Source organism: Microtus pennsylvanicus, chromosome 4 (genome assembly GCF_037038515.1).
Source record: "Microtus pennsylvanicus isolate mMicPen1 chromosome 4, mMicPen1.hap1, whole genome shotgun sequence".
NCBI classification, from domain to species: Eukaryota; Metazoa; Chordata; class Mammalia; order Rodentia; family Cricetidae; genus Microtus; species Microtus pennsylvanicus.
This window is the reverse complement of record NC_134582.1, coordinates 7,245,655-7,263,331: the sequence shown is the minus strand read 5'-3', so window position 1 is coordinate 7,263,331 and position 17,677 is coordinate 7,245,655. Positions and strand designations below refer to the sequence as shown.

Genomic DNA, 17,677 nt, shown 5'->3' with positions numbered 1-17,677 from the left:
CTTAGTAGACTTAAAGACTGACCTTTGAAAGCAATCATTACTGGTAGAGAGGTAAATGCTACAGATGTTTAACCCTTACAATGAGAAGAAAGGGTTGTGAGACGGGAGACAATTTCCCTCACTGAGTTTCTAAGAAAGCCATTATTTAACACTGTCTCCTCAAAGCAGAGCAGACGCATTAAAATGACTATACCCAGGACTGCAAATAGTTAACCCATATATCTCATGTAATGCAAACACACTGCAGTACATGCACATGATTAGTTCACCTGATTTCACAGAAGTAAAAACAACAAAGGAATGCTTAAATGCCCTTTTAGCTGAGAAATGGGAGCTGCCATGCAAGGAACTTGAGTCTCGTCTGCACTGGGGCTTCGGCACTGGACTCAAAGCACATACAGCAAGGTTAGCAACTGACAGTGAGCAGTGTGACGGCCAACGCGGTGGCTTTTCATATGGTTACAAAACATCTCTATGTCTTTTATTTTCTTTGGCATACATGATATTGACAGGACCTGTCAATGACTAGTCTCAATTTACGTTCAGAGCAAAATGGGCTATTGACTTGGAACTTTCCAGAATAATACAGGATCTTCTTTACAAAAGAGCAGATCTGTACATTTTGACAAGCCCTCTTAGACACATTTATTATAACTACAAATTCCTCAAGAGCAACACTGGCTGTAGCCTTGTGCACTCACCGTGGGCACTATACATCTAGAGTAGATGGCTCCAGCTTCAGAGAACCAGAAATGAAATCATTATGTAAGACGTAGTTTATGGCAGTCTCAAAGTGGAATTACCTTAAGATGCATGTTACATTAAATATCACAACAGCAGCCCAGCCTCAGGTAAAAGGGGAGCTCTGTATATGGTATATAACAAAGACAGACAGGGTTCCAGCACTACGAAGTCAAAGGTAATAAAATAAAACACTAACTGGTAAACAGAAAGTTCCCAAAGTATGTGTTCCCAAAGTTGACAATATTCTAGACGAATTATATGCAAAAATGTTGTTTTAGATGACTTGATGTAAATAGCAATTTTTTATAGACTTTTCTCCTTGATGATAACTTAGAATGGGCCAAGGAGGTCAGTATTTTACTCTATATGTAAAGTTAAAATAATATTACAACAAATACTGATATAGGTTAGACTAATAATGAGAAGCTGTTTATAAATAATTTAAAATAATTTTATTGAGAATTTTATACATTTTCATCATAGCCATTCTCCCTTCTCCAACTCTTCACAGTGCCATCTCCACGTCCCTTCTCCCTCAACTCTGTGTCACCTTTCCTGCCCTCTCACACCCCCACATCCCTTCACTCCTATCTCCGCAGGCATCAAGGCCAAATTAAACTGGCCAAATATTCTTAGATATGTGGACTTCCATGGGAATGTGGCTGATATATCATAGAGAAGAATGGCCTCTCCCAGAGCAAACAACTGCCAAAGCCCCAGTCAGGGTGGAACATCATGCCCGCCTCCCCAGTTCTTTGTCTTCAGACAATCTCATGCAAGTACTAGAGACTCGTAAGCAGTAACAGTGCACCTCTGCTATGCTCTGGCTGCCATGACTCCAGGCCGAGCAGCTTTCCTGGGGAAGCTTAGTGGGTTGTGGTCAGGCACCTCCTACACCCAGCAAGTCTCCTGTGTCCAGCTGTGCTGCTGCTCGTGCACAGTCTTGTCATTACCCAGGGTAAGTCATCCTAACCTCTTCTCTCCCTCAGAGCCCAAAAGCTTAATGCAGGTGCACACTCTATTTCCTTCATAAATTGCTGTAAACCATAATTAACTCTTGCTTTTATTTCAGATCTTTGTTAAATGTGCTGTAGAGACACTGTGTTCATCTGCAAGAGCCCTGACTGACAAGCAAGATCCTCACCACTGCCTCCTTACAGTGACATGCCACCAAAGGTGGCACAGGGATCTCACAGGCATCCGGGTGGCACACTGGATGTATAAAGTACCAGACATGTAAGAGGTGCTACCAACTGCACCCTGATATCACCCTACTCCCAGTTCTCCCTCCTCTGCTCTCTTTGTGAACCTCTTGAAGGCATTCTTAAATTCATGTCTAATATTTTCTAACACACTTCCCACCTGTGCTATATTTATAAAACAGAAATCTCTTGATTAAAAGTAACCAGTAATTTGATATGGTTCACCCTTCTAAATATAAACTGCTCAGGTTAGACAATAGAATTCTTCATTATGCCATCTAGAGCTACCTTTTTTTTTTTTTACAGCGTTTGACACACCTGGTTGTTACCTTCCACAGCCCCCAACTCCCACATCTCCATCAACTTCAAATAACTGGGGAATTGCCTATGTGGCAAACATAGGGTTGGTGTAGTAAACAACTAGAGTTCACATGCCTGTGCTGTTTGCTGTCAGCTACTTCACACCCAGTCTTTAAAAGTGTGTAGGGTGATTCATGACATCTCAGAAACATAAAGTATGGCAGTGTGGGTTCCTTTGCTCAAAATCCCACAGCTAGAGACAAGCATCGGAAAAAGCCTTACTTCCAGAGGCCTCAAATGCAAGGAAGGGAAGGCAAGGCAGGAATCTCTCTGAGAGGATGAGTGGTCCAAGAGATCAGCAGCGAGACATGGAGAGGAGTGCCCTCAGGGACTGCATGGAAGCAGATTTAGAACTGACGCTCCTGGAAGGCAGACCCAAGGGACAGGGCTCAAGGAGGCCAAGAGAGAAAGGTCTAGAAACATAAACCAGGCTAGTTTCCAACTCTTGACTCTGTTTTAGCCTTTGGAATGCTGGCATTATAGTTGTGTGCCACTGTTCCCAGCTAGGGATCTGGCCCGCTAAGTGCTGGGGATCAAAGCTCTGGCTCTGGACAGGCTATGAAGCTCTGCATCACATGATTGTCCTCCCAGCTTGACTCTGTATTATCTCAATGTCACCCCCAAAGTCCAGCTCATAACTTGGAGTGAAAATTGCTGCTGATAAAAAGAATAAAGAAAAAAGTTTAATTAAAACTGGAAACTACCAAGATGTGATGTGGCCCAAACCTTTAAACCTAGCGCCTAAGCTGCAGAGGCAGGTGGATCTCTTTGAGTGCCAGGGCAGTCTGGTTTACAAGGTTCCAAGTCAGCCAGGGATGTGTAGTAAGACCCCATTTCAAAAAAAACAAACAATAATAAAACTGAAAACAAACAAACAAAAACCTGATAAAACAAAAGAAAAACCTAGGAACTAAAGATGCATGGGAAAAGGCATATATGACACTACGTATTTGCATCATGTATATTCATTTGATGGGGTATTTTTTTCCCAGGTTACTGGCAAAGAAAAATCTAGCATTTCAAACACAAAAGGTCCACAGTGGTATCAGATGCTTTCCCAACACAAAGACATATCATTATAATCAATCCATTCAAACTATTTCTAGACAGTGAATTTAGGGTTTGAATGTGCCTATTTAATCCTCCTTTTTTAGCCCGTGATACAGTATTTCCACCCTAAGTTTCCCAAGTTCAACAATGCTAGCTACTGTATCTTGCATCTTAGCATCTTTGGGGAAATCTCAAGAGTAACATCACACACGCACAAAGACGATGGGGGGGGGGACCACAGAGAACACTAAAATATTAAATATATTGTTGCACAGTACATTTAAGAGACATGATGCAAAAGGTAACAGAAACCCAGGTTACAACTATTATCTCCTCCTCTTAGGATAATAATTATGAAGATAACTATAATATTTCCTCCTCCCAGAAAAGATATTATAAAGCTCTGTATTTAGATTTCTTTCCTTCTGCTATGCAGCCCAGCTAGTCTCACTTGTAATTATTCTGCCGGAGCCTCCTGAGTAGGCATATTTATACTATGAAATGTTTTAATTTTTGATGCTATTCTAAATGAAATTGCCTTCTAATTCAACCTTGGGATAGTTTATTGCTAGTATATAAAAGTACAATTCATTGTTCAGAGTGCTTTTGTTGTCGATACTTTGGCTATTAGGTTTGCAGAGATCCACGATGATTTCTATATACAAGACTTCACCATACATAAGCAGACAGTTTTACTCTCCTTTATAATATGGACGCTACTTCTTTTTCATGTCTGCTTTGCTCTGGCTAAATGTCTACTCATTCATAGCAGAATTATCTCCAATAAGCAAAAAGGGAGAAACAACCCCAATGTCCATTCATTCATTCGTAGATAAATAGAATGAAACACACACACACTAGAATAGTCTTTATCAGAAGAAATAATGAAGTACTCACTATATTCTACACTAGGGATTAATCTTTAAAATATTCTACTAAATGAAGCCCAACACAAAGGGCCCAGATGTTTTATATCATCCATATGTGCCCACCAGGCAAATCCACAGGGAAAGAAAGTCGGGCCAGGGTTTCTTCGGACTATAAGCAGAGGAAGATACTGAGTGAGGAGTGATTCAGTGCATACAGGGTTGCTCTGGGAGAAGTTTCTAAACCTGGATTGTGGTAAGCACTATATAATAGCTATACCAGTGCTGTGGAAGAGAGAGAGATAGTCTGAGTTTTTCATTTGACTCAAACTACAATGTAATAACTGTATATTTAAAATGTCTAGGCTATAATAAGCAGTTTGAGACAGTTCAAAACTGATATATTCAAACCACTGAATAGTATTGCCCACCAGATAAGAAGAATGAAGTGTCTCTGATATTTCAGTCTTCTGGTTAAGCACATCCTACCTGGCAGGATCGTAGAATCTGCACTGTTGTGTATAGACAGACGCTCCTTAGGTGAATGCACAAAACACTCACAAAGCAAGAGGGATCTTCAGAATTTTCTGAAAAAAAAGTTTTCATTGTTGCACTGCCTCCTGCAGTCATTCAGACTCCCTTACGTCAGTCCCAGGCGAGCCCGGCATCACAGAGTTCTTCCTCTGTCTCATCTTGGTGCTTTTCATGGCTCAATCACTTTGTGATTTCCAGATACTTTGTCATCTTAATATGACAGAAACTGACAGGTTCCAAACTGGAAACTATTAAAAAAGAGGTGCTGGCTATAAAATCAGGTGGTGAGGGAGCCATCACATCAACGAGAATGACATTGAGCTATTTATGACATGCAGTTCCTGTGATAACAGGTTTTCTTGTGATTTCTAAGAGAAAACAACACAGTAGTCTTTTATAAAGCAGCAGCTTTCTGGACTGCAGTGAGCAAGGCAGGCAAAGAGGAAATTGCTTTCTAAGAAATGAAAGATCCTGCAGGCATCATTCTCAGGGTGGCACAGATGCAGTCAATGCAAGGGAGCAGATGGGAACCTCTGATCAGAGCCACTAGGCTGCAAGTTGACGGTACACTGAGATTCTACCAAGCCTTAATACACAGACAGACAGGTGATTTTTAACAGACTAACAGAAGAAGCCACCTACAATACACAGGGACCAGCTCATCCCAGGTCCACAGAACTTTCTGTGAAGATTCGAACAAAGCAAAGAAATGGCTAATAAAGATCACTCATCACAGCTAAACAATGAGTGAATGAAAACAAAATCTCCCTGGTGATGGCCAAACCACACGCAATGGTCATTAAAACACATTATTGAGTAGGGCATCATGGCACACACATAATCCCAGCACGCAGGAGGGTGAGGCATGATTAGCAGTTCAAGGCCAGTCTAGGCTATGTAGAGAACTGTCTTTAAAAAACTAACGAAACTGGAGAAATAGTTCAGTTGATAAAATATGTGGCTTACAAGCATGAGGACCAGAGTCCAGTCTCTAGAACCTACATTTTTTTTTTAAAGTTGGTGAGGCATGGTGGTGGTGCACACCTTTAATCCCAGCACTCAGGAGGCAGAGGCAGGAGGATCTTTGAGTTTGAAGCTAGCTAGATCTACACAGTTTCAGACCAGCCAGGGTGACATAGTAAGATCCTGTGTCAAAAAACAAAACAAAGCAAGTTGGGCATAGTAGTCCACATGTACCTGTAATCCCCGGTGGAGACACAGCCTGGAGTTCAACAGTCAGTCAAGCTAGCTCACCTGGGAGCTCCAGGTAAGTGAGAGGCCCTATCTTAAAAACATGGTGGGGAGCACCTGAAAAACATCCACACTTGTCCTCTGACCACCACACATACAGGTATGAACATTCACACGCATCCACACACACACATATACAAATCAATCAAACACACACACAGACACACACATCCTATTCATGTAGAAGTAGTCTACTTTCCTTGTCAATCAGGCCTTTCCCAATGTCTGCTCAGTCACTGTCTGTGTTGAGTATCTCAATCAGTCTAAACACCCAAAATGTTAATTATAGCACTCACACCCAAGTACAGACTTTAGTGAATGGCTGCCCTAGTAAGACAGCATGTTTGCTGCAAGTGACTATTGCAGTTACCACCAGTATGGAGAGACCTCAGTGGCCTTCTGGCTTGAAGGACATTAAAAATTCCCTCTACGTCTTAGTTTCAAGATCTTCCTACTGTATATACACTAACTAGCACATACATCCATTATTTTTGCTGCTTTTAAAAACTATGAAAACAGCATTTCTCTCCTGATGGTACTGTCCTATGAACCTCACAGTATTCAAACCTGAACATGACATTTCGTGTAATGGAGGCTATAATTAAAATATAAGTCAAAAAAAATCCTGTTGTTTCAAGCAATGGTTTTGTTCTACATGAAGACAAAAACTTCCTAGCAAAGGAATTAATGTATTGCTTTAATAGGCTGCACCGTGAGTTAAGTTTTAAAATTTATGAGTTCACTGCAGCATTGTTCTTTAAACAATGGCATTGTCAAATGCAACCAGTGAGAAGATTAAAGTTCTCCCAGCAGATTAAGTACAAATTATCCGTCCTCCTGTTTCAGCATCATTTGTTCATTTATCACATAGCGTCTAGCATTCCTGGTCAGTGTCAATATGCTCTGCATCCTTGCAGCTAACAGATGTCGACTCTTGTCGAGTGAATTACTTTATGTTTCACGCGCTGCTGGCCGCAGATGTGTCACTATAGCAACATCATTAATTTCAGATCTTACCGGAAACGTGCACTCCAATCAAACCTAATTATACCACATTGCTTTCTTGTCCACAAGAAGGAAACTATAATGCAATTATTGGGACACTTCATTTTCTATTCTGCTGTGGCAAATGAGAGAGCCACTGTGATGGACGCTTCTTGTCAAAAAGCTTATTGATGAAGCACAAACCCAATTTACAATCATACGAAGGACCACCTTACAATTATGTTGGTAATGTAAAGCTCTTGGATGCCAGCTTACACGGAAGCATTTCAGCAGGAATTCAGCCCATGTAAGATGTCTGAAAACTGACTGACGCCCGAGTAGTAAACCTCTGCTCACCAGAATCAGAGCTGTTCACACCAACAACCATCTACTGTTGTAACTTGTGCTGTGGCTGAGGACACAAGGTATCAGCAGCTAACACCTGACCTACTTCCAACACATATGCTCGGGAGAATTCATATCCTTGCAGGAGAATACAGAGCATTACTTATGTCACAAAAATAGAGACTACGAGACAGAACTAGCAATTTACATCCTGGAACATAACACTAAGAGTGCACCGTCTCAGCAGGACACAAAAGGGGCTAGGGGGCAAGACGGGCCCTGTTAGACTTCCGCAGATTTCTATCTGTGCTCATCTACTGTCCCTGTCCACAGAGTTGACCAGCAGTTACCTCTGAGCTGGAGAGGCTGACAGCTCTCACTCAGGAAAGCTAAGATGCATCTGAGATCACAATTAGAGGGGTGGTCATCACTCACTCTCGTGTCTTTTCATCTGACTGTGAAATACATGCTTTTTATAAGACTGAGGTGGGAGAAATGAAATGCCACTTAGCTGCTGACAGTAATAATTATATCATTTGTTCTCTGTTATTCATCAGCCTATGACTTAGTTAGTGTGGACTTTATGATAGGCCACGGCAGACCTACCACCTTCAAGAACCCCTGGGACACTCAGGAATCAGGGATCCAGAGTCCATCCTTCCCCGAAACACAAGCTAGGCCAGGATCAGTAGGTGATGAGCCAGCAGTAGGGAGAGACTGCAGCTGGAGATGCTGCCACAACATGCATAGCATTTCTAGATAAACGGCAGACAATGGGGAAAAACTCAGCCAAGGATGACATTTCCTTCAGTGGCTCTTAGAGTGAAAGGCTTTTGTAGAAAGGCAGCAGTGGCCAGGCACGATGGCTCACATCTGTAACCCTGGCATTCGGGAGGAGGAGGTGGAAAGGCTACCATGAGTTCAAAGCCAGCCTAGGCTACATAGTGAGTTCCAGGTCAGCCCAGGAAGCAGAGTAGATGCCATCTCAACAAACAAGTGAAGCCATGACAGCATCTGGCTTGCTCCTCAGTACATTCCATACAGTTCTGCCAGGATTCTTAAGTATCACACCAATGTAAGAAAGATGGCTGTGCTCCATTTTCAATGTGAGGTGAGTTTGTAGACATTAAACCCCTCCCTCCTCTGGCTGAGGCCTGCTGGTCTCAGGACTTTGAGAGCTGGGAGAAGTTCTACTTGATAGAGCCTAGAATTGGAAAAGGGGGCAGAAGGAGCCTCAAGCCCCAAATTGTTCACTGAATGAGGCTTTGTATCCCAGGTCAGTGAGATAGAGCCCTGAGGGTTAGTGGTGGTGCATCTGAAGCTACTGTCTGTCGGCATGTAAATGCTCCAGCTACTTTTTGCCTTTTGGTTCTGTGGCTCCCTTCTGCAGAATGATATATTCAAAACTTCCTGCCCTCTTGTCTTTTGACTTATTATCTAATCTCAAACACTAGGACTGCTTGTACCTGAGAAGCACTGTTTAGGTTTAAAAGCAGCACCAAGTGAAGGGATTTTTGGGTTTCAGGATCTTACTCTGATGAACTGAAATTTCACAATGGAAAATGGGCAGCTGTAATTAAGAATTTGATTCTTGTTTTTTAAAAGAGGAAATCAGCATTTTAAAGAGGTCTAATGTCATAAAACACCTACATATTAACAACAGAGACAGACATTGAAAGTCTGCTTTTGGGAATGACTAGGACAACTCAGGCCAGCACCTTGCTTATCAACACTACTGCTGGCTCCAATGCCCAAAGCACCTCAGGGCCCAGACATTTACTCTACAGCCTCCCAGCACCCACCCTATAGAGGCTCTGGCCCCACTGGTGGTAGTCAAGTGAGCTTTGAAAACAACAACAATAAAACAGGAAGAAAAGCTCTTGATGGAAATGGAAGACTTGGTGCATCCCCATAGGGAACACCAACCAAATAAGACACTTCCCTCAACTCATAAGGTCAGAGGAAAGGCTGGCAACAAAGAGCAGTCCGGCCAACCACACACCCTGCAGGCCAAACACTCCTGAGTATAGGGCCTCTGCCTTGCACCAAGCAAGGGCATACTCTGCCTAAGCATGAGCCTCTGGAAAGAGAAAGGTCAAATGCTATAGAAAACACAGTCTCCAACCACATGAAGACAATTACATCAATGATTTCAAGTTTATGTCATTGAATACTACTCCGTAAAATTTTCTTGGTTTTGTTGTTTGTAAACACAATAGATTTTTCTATATTGGTTTTGCTAAAAATGACCTACCAATTCTAACACTAATCTATAAATTTATTAGATTTTCTATTTATTTGCTAATAAGTACTTTGCTGTCTGTCTCCTCCCCCTTCACCAGACCCCTATTTTTTGGTAGTACCAGGGATTAAACCTAGGGTCTTCCACATGCTGGCTGAGCCCTCCACACTAATCCATGGGCCCAGCCATGGTTTACTTTTTCTCCTAAGGCAGGGTCTTACTAAGGTGCTCAGGCTGCCTTTGTAATTACTCTGTAGTCCAGGAAGACCTTGGATTTGCAATTCCTCCTGCCTCAACACCCACCCTTTCAGCAAGCAGTTAGGATACATCCTCCTTTTTTAACCTTTGATCTTTTCCTTGATTTTCGACATGAGCTAGTAATTCAAATATGAAATTGACAGTGTTATCTTTTTGTTGCGCCTAGTCTTGGGGAAAAGCTTTACATATCCTGCTGGTAAGTGCTAATGCTTGCTTGCTACGTACTATAAGACTACATGTTGGCAGTCCCCTTTTCTAGAGTGAAAACAGTTGACCTACCCTCACCTCTAGCTTGCTAATGAACTTCATGTGTATATACTGAACTGATATTCATGTGTATATATTGAACTGATATTCATCAAAAGCTTTACTGAGTTGGTGGAGGTCCCTGGGTTTTTCCTTCTTATAGTAATGCTGTAATTTATAGTGATAGATTTCTGAATTTAAATAAGCCTTGCAGCTGGACCACATTTATCTGGGGCTTCTCACACATTATATTCTTGTTGATTACAGGGCTTCAAACAGCAAAGTTAGGGCATCTCAATACATTCAAGTTTTATTATCAGCTTTCCTTCTTAAATCATAAATAGGTCATGACTTCTAACACATGTCTCAAACCTGTTAAGCTTTATCTACTATTGTGTACTTCATTGTGACTTTCTCCTTAACTTGTACAGAGTTTTAAATATGAACATTACTAGATTTGGCACTTTATTTAGGAATTTTAGATTGACATGAAAGAGATACTTTTACCTTTCCTTTCTTGTTCTCTCCTGACCTTGCTGAGGCTTCAGTTTTCTACAAATAAAATGCCCTCTCTAAATTCTTGTATCTGAAAAAGCGAGTTTATATTATATAAAGTATAATGATAAAAATACCCATAAATCATTTTGGGCTAGTGGTAGGAGATCCTTCTGAAGATGACTTTTAATAGTTTTTGGATGGGGTGGGTGAGATGGCTCAGCAGATAGAGGCACCTACTGCCAAACTCGGTGACCTGAGTTCAATCCCCAGAGCCCATATGGTGGAAGGAGAAAATTCACTCCCTAAGTGGTCCTCTGATCTCCATGCATGTAAAGTAGCATGCACATGCACCTACCACCCCCAGAAAATAAGTAATAAATAAATAAATAAATAAATAAAGGTGAAAATTTAAAAAATGCTTTCAGGTGATAAAAACTATTTCTTCTGGGTCTGATTTAATGGCTTACATTTCCTGAAGAATTTTTCTAGTGCTTGCATTGAAAAGCTGCTGACAATAAGGAGCTGGTATTCCATTATGATATTTTAAAATATCATCATTGTAGCTTTGCTCTACATGCTTGTATCTGTTTTTTTTTTAATTTTTTTTCCAGATTTTACCTTCAAGTTGTACTTATTTTTATTAAGTCTTTTCTAAAGACTGGCCAGCTGAATGGTGCTGTTCTATCTTTACAACTGTTTATTTCTAAAAAGAAGGAATCTTGCTGTGTTACTTAGGCTGGCCTTGAATGTAGACTCAAGGGGCTCTCCTCTGTCTTCTGAGCAAGCAGCTGGGCCTGCAGATGTGAACCATCACACTCCACCTGCTTCTGAATACCACATCACTGTTTTCTGTTCTCATCTTTAGGATCTCTTTCCAATGTCATTGACTTTTACTGCTCTTATGATTAAATTTTATTCTTTCTTGAGCCAGGTCTTTGTATGTAGTCCTAGATGCCTGGTACTCTCAGGATGGCCTCAAACTCACAGAGATCCACCTTTCTCTGCATGAATGCTAGAATAAAAGGCATATACTACCAAGTCGCCATCTTTCTTTCTTTTTTAAATTGAAAACACAAGTTCCTTGAATATCTCACAGGTGAAGATAGCGAGTGATTCTGTGTACTATTTCTGTTGCATTCCTAACTTTGACCATTTCTGATGGTAGGTAAAGACAGCAGTGATTCTATGTGCTATTTGCACTGTATTCCTAACTTTGGCCATTTCTGATGTTAGGTAAAGATAGCAATAATTCTATGTTCTATCTGCAATGTGTTCCTAACTTTCATGGTAATTTCTGCCATTACCGTAAGTAGGCACACCCACTCCTTGGAGTTCACTGAGACTCAACTAAGGTCTAGTTCATTTCAGTCCGCATTAGTTTCCCACACTCACTAGCTAAAAACATTCTCTAGGTGGCAGATAAAGATATTAGTCTACTCCATGAGATCAGCACTATTTAGACTTTAGTTTAGCTGGTTCCTGCCTGCTTGGATGATCAATTAATTACTTAAAGTGATGATGCTAACATTTCCTCCTACATTAGCAGATACTGTAATTTTCTCCTGCATCACTTTATGCTTGTATATAGAAACCTTTAAAGTGATGTGGGATTTCTCTCTGTATGCTGTGATTACCATTAATGAATAAAGAAACTGCTTTGGACATATAGCAGGGCAGAACTTAGCTAGGTGGGGAAAACTAAACAGAATGCTGGGAGAAAGAAGGGTGGAGTCAAAGAGAAGCCATGAAGCTGCTGGAGACAGATGCTGGGAACTTTAGCTGGTATGTCACAGCCATGTGGTAATACACAGATTAATAGAAATGGGTTAAATTAATATGTAAGAGTTAGCCAATAAGAAGGTAGAGTTAATAGGCCAAGCAGTGATTTAATTAATACAGTTTCTGTGTGATTATTTCGAGTCTAAGCTAGCCGGACTGCCGGGAACTAAAAAGTGGCTCCATGCAACATTAAAGCAAATATGTATTTCAAACTTCTATTAGTAAAGTTCCCTCTTTCTTAAAAAGTGCTTTTTATTGTAGAGTCTATCTTGTTTGATGTTTAGGAAGAAACCAGGTTCTTTTTTCAATTCCTAGTTACCAGTGATTATTTTACCTTTTATGTTTTGCCCTTTCTTTTCCTCTTCTTCTTTCTTCTTCTTCTTCTTCTTTTTCTTTCTTCTTCTTCTTCTTCTTCTTCTTCTTCTTCTTCTTCTTCTTCTTCTTCTTCTTCTTCTTCTTCTTCTTCTTCTTCTTCTCCTTCTTCTCCTTCTTCTCCTTCTTCTCCTTCTTCTCCTTCTTCTCCTTCTTCTCCTTCTTCTCCTTCTTCTCCTTCTTCTCCTCCTCCTCCTTCTCCTCTTCCTCCTCCTCCTCCTTCTTGTTCTTTTACAGCTAAGTTATTTTTCTTTAAGTGTGAGGTGGTTTAATTTTTTTTAATCAATCTTAGTACCAATAAACATTAGAAACTCCTTTTTTCCTTCTGTGTGTTTTAGTCCTTCATTAATATGATTTGAAGTCTCTCCATGCTCATTCATACATCTATCTCTTGTTTTCACTGTTAGTTGGGTCTCTGGACAGTATGACAACCCACACTTACCTATCCACCACCGCCTGGCTATTTTTAAAATTAATTTTTGAGACAGTATTTCACTATGTACTCCAGACGGGCCTTCAACTCATAACTCTACTGAGTCAGTCTCCTGCTTGCAGGTGTGTACTACTAGGTGGCCCTAAATTCTACTGTAAAAAAGTTTACTCTTATGTGTATTTTAACTAAACATTTTGCTTTTGTTAACCAAACCAACATTATCAGCATCATTTTATAATCACCCCATGTAGCTGCAAACATTTTTTTGGGAAGGAAAAGGAGCAGGAGTATAACTACTAAGAAGTGCAGCACATGCTTTCCAACCATACGGTCTGTCTATAATGTGGCACCCTACACCATCCCTGCCCAAAGCAAAAGGAGCTGCTGTCCTGTGCATGTTAAATGTGAAAGCCTGGTTATCAGCACACACTATCAATTGACTTAGGTCTTCTCTCCTGTATTTTCACAGCAAGTGTCTAACTGTTGCTGGGATACAGGGGTTATGCCTTCAACTAAACTCTCTTAAGGACCAACAATTTTCTTGAAGGTTCTCCCAGGCTGTTTGTGATCTTTACTCTGATTATAATGCTGAAGATTTGGTTTTAGTGCCTCTATCAGCAAGACTAGGCAGCTCATAGTAGTGGGATCATTTTACCCTGAAGTCTCCCACTGGTAACTCTGATGGACTGGCTCCTGAACAAATGCTGCCTGTGAACACTGAACAGCAGTGCACTCATGTTCAGGGCCTTTTTCTTGTATCTGTCTGCCAAGCATACTAGCTATGCAGTACCACCCCTCCAGACTTTGGTCTGGAGAGTTCTTCCCTCTGTGTGGCTCATCTTAGGAGCTATCTTGAGCTTCAATATGCTTGGTATTGACTTCCTCCTTGCTCCAGATCTTTTCAATTTTGGAACGTTATACACTTTTGCTAGCATTGCTATAGATTGAAGTCTTCTACAAATTTCCTGTCAGCTGACTAGAATTGGGAAAGGAAACTCATAATTCATTTCCTCAGTCTAGTTCTGATGTCTTTCTGTATATGGTTTATATTGTTTTTTTTTTATTGGTTAATGAATAAATCTGTTTCAGCCTATGGTTTAACAGAGTAAAGGCGAGGTGGGAAATCCGAATAGAGAAAGAGAGAGAATAGGTGAAGTCAGGGAGAGCCATGTAGCCACCAAAGGAGAAAGATGCCAGAGAATTATGGGTAAGCTACAGCGTTGTGGTAAGGCATATATTAATTGAAATTAGTCAACTTAAGATGTAAGAGCTAGCTAGGAATATGCCTGAGCCACTGGCCAAAATGTGTTGTAATTAGTTTCTGTGTGATTATTTGGGTCTGGACAGCCAGGAAATGAAAGCACAGTTTCCATTTACAAAGTTTCTTGAAGTAGGAACTTCTGGGTCATCTGCACTTATGGGCACTAACCTTTCTTGATTTTCTCCACCTGGTACTGTACTGAAATCCAAGTAAAAATTCTCAAACTGGAACCTGAGTTACACTAAACTTCCAGAATCCCCATGGGAGCTAACATCTGCAGAATGCTGAATTCATATTCATCAAATGTTTGGTTATAGTTCTTGGTGATGCCATTGTTCACACTCGCCATCCAGGCCCTTTGGTTCATAGCCGCATTTTTGACAGCATGCTGCTGTGAGCAGAAGCTGTTTCCCACTTACACCCAGAGGGGTTGTTTTGAGTATTTTAACTTTCAACCTGCCATTTGTTTCTGATTTAATATTCTAATTAGTTATCAGTTGGCTACTCTAGTCATCACATCTGTACATATGTGTTTTTCCTGGTTATACACCTGCTTTTATTTCCCATCTTTTTGCAAATGGAAATCATTCTACAACAATGTTAAATTATGTTGTGAGTGTATTTGCATTCTTTGTAGTTTGGCTAGAAACTAATACTAATCAAAGAAGGTGCTGGATCATATTTGGGACATATTTTATTTAATTATGCTTTGTATGTTGCTTTTACTATGTTGTTCACTAACACTAGAAATTTAAATCAATATCTTTTATTTAATACATTATAGATTGCTAAGAATTCTTTAATAGAAAGAACAACAAATAAGGACAACACAGAAAGGGATAAATAGGTGTAGTAATCTGCATTGGAGGTACTACTGTTAAAACACTGAATTTACCTAACTTCTAACAACTCAAGCAAGGATCATCCTACAAAAAACAAATACACATTTTGCTCTTAAGCCACTAGAGAGGTACGTAACAGTAGTGAGAAAATAGCTTGTGAGATTCTGTAAAATTCAATATAAAATATAAAATAAACTAAAATATAAAGCTACAACAAAGACACAGTTCACTAACTTTAAAGGAAGTGAAGGTATGAAAGAATGGAGATTCATTCATATAAAGTTTTCAAAAGTTGAATCTGGAAACCTATAAATCCAGCATTCAATTATGATATATATCATGTGTAAAAAATATTTCTGATGTTATCTGGTCCACTGAGAGACAAATAGAAATGAACAGTACCTGTTTTGTCTGTCAGTAAGTACACCAGGCGTCCAAGTTCCTCTGGTATTGTGCTGGTCCGAACAACTGTCCCAGGAATATTCTCATCTTTCATAATCATCCATCCATATGCTGCTTTGCCCATGTCCAAGTTCACCCGCAGGCTGTAAACGAAACCATCATGATGGTCAGTGAGGACAGACCTATATAACATCCACACCCAATACACATATTAATTTTTATAGAAATAAATACTGGATTTCAGACTTTAAAATAAATTATTTATGCATATTTAAGGAAACAAATGCTCAAATGCTTTTATAATCTAGATACGTTTACAGGTGATAGTTGGGTGGATAATTCCTTTCACATAAGCTACAGTATGAGCTGTAAGAGAAGCAGGCAACTTGTTCTGAGTACCCCATTAACATAGAGTACTGTGGGCATAGAAAGGGAAATCAAGCATGGGTTACTATGAGAAAATATGTGAAATAGGTCTTGAGGCATCTGGAATAGGTGCTTTGTTTCTAGTGATTTTTTAATATTAAATACTTTGTAATATTACATATTTAAAATCTGTAAGTAGTAGACTATACTAGATGGCCTCTGGAAGGTCTTCCAGGCTTTAATTAAAGGGTAACTACATAAGAACACACTCTAAACTGCCCACTGAAGGAAACAGTATCAGCACACCTATTATGTGCCAACTCAAACATGTTCACGTCTCCCTAACTAAACTATGGAAACTCAGCAGATAAGACTGTGTACAAAATGGGTGTGAAACTGCTATTCATCAACCATTCATGACCTATCAGCATTATAAGACACGTGGTTCAACCGATTAATAAATACACTTTTGAAAAACAATATTTAGGAATCAGTCAGTGGCAAATTAAGAAGCATCAAATCAGCATAACTTCATTAATCTACCTGTAAGGTTCACACCTTAAAAATGATAGGAATGACATTAATGACATTAAATTGGCATTACTGTGCATGTCTCTTCAGCCAGCACCTCTCCATTTTTTGGCTACTCACACCCTTGTTAAAAGAGTGAAGTAAACTAACAGATGGCAACAGTCTTTAAGCTGAAGGGAAAGAAAATGGATCCCAGGAAGGCCCAGTGGCCAGGTGCAGGTCTACCATTGTGTGGGTCTGCAGCCCAGGATCTGTGAGAAGCTGCCAAATGATTCAATGTTAAGTATCAAGCAGTGTGAGGGATCTTTGTGCTGATAAGTGTGAAATCACAATACCTTCCAGGTGGGTTGAGGTCAAAAGGGGCATTTGGAGAAGAAATACAAAACATTTCTCATTGATTCTTATTTGATTTGGGTTTTAAAAGAGATTTCGGGGGTTGGGATTCAAAACTGGGTTTCGCTGTAGCTTTGGAGCCTGTTCTGGAATCAGCTCTTGCAGACCAGGCTGGCCTTGAACTCACAGAGATCCACCTGCCTCTTCCTTGGAGTACTGGGATTAAAGGCATGCACCACCACCACCCACCTGGCTTAAAACAGGTGCTTTATGAATAAGAGAGAGAAAGACCACTGCCCTTGTTGAGATAAACACAGACAGAAGCTGGGAGGAAACTGAGCCTGGGAGGTGGGCCAGTTAAGGGAAGACACGTTCTGTGTCTAATTGACAGGGAGATGGACAGCTGTCTAATTTTCCATGGCTCTGATCACTTGGCTCAGAGACATGCACACTGGAAAAGCACAGTCATTTGCTTATGTGTGGGTCAAGATGTTTTGGAAAATGTCACCCTGCACTGGGTGGGCTGTTGTTTTCTGTCCTCAGCTTATGGTCTGTCTGTCACCAGGCTCAGGTTATAAAGAGCCGAAGAAGCTCACCAAGATTCTTTTGTGCACTGTTCTTTATGAACCACGAGCAATCTATGCTGTTGAAGTTACAGAAATGCATTAGTTCACAGAACACCATATTATAAGAAATTACTCCTGGGCCAGTTTCAGTGGAATACAGACACCTCAAAGAACATACAGAACTGTGGCTGCTGGTGTCAAAGGGAAGAATA

General features: G+C 40.4%; 1 protein-coding gene across 11 annotated transcripts in view; it reads right to left on the bottom strand.

Moving 5' to 3' along the window:
* Positions 1-17,677, bottom strand: part of Atp9b (ATPase phospholipid transporting 9B (putative)) — a 204,468-nt gene that overhangs the window by 48,494 nt on the left and 138,297 nt on the right. For all 11 annotated transcript variants that reach the window (XM_075968168.1, XM_075968164.1, XM_075968159.1 and 8 more), the window contains one exon: positions 15,670-15,812. In XM_075968168.1, the coding sequence (XP_075824283.1) occupies positions 15,670-15,812 (143 nt within the window). The remainder of the gene's footprint in view (positions 1-15,669; positions 15,813-17,677) is intronic.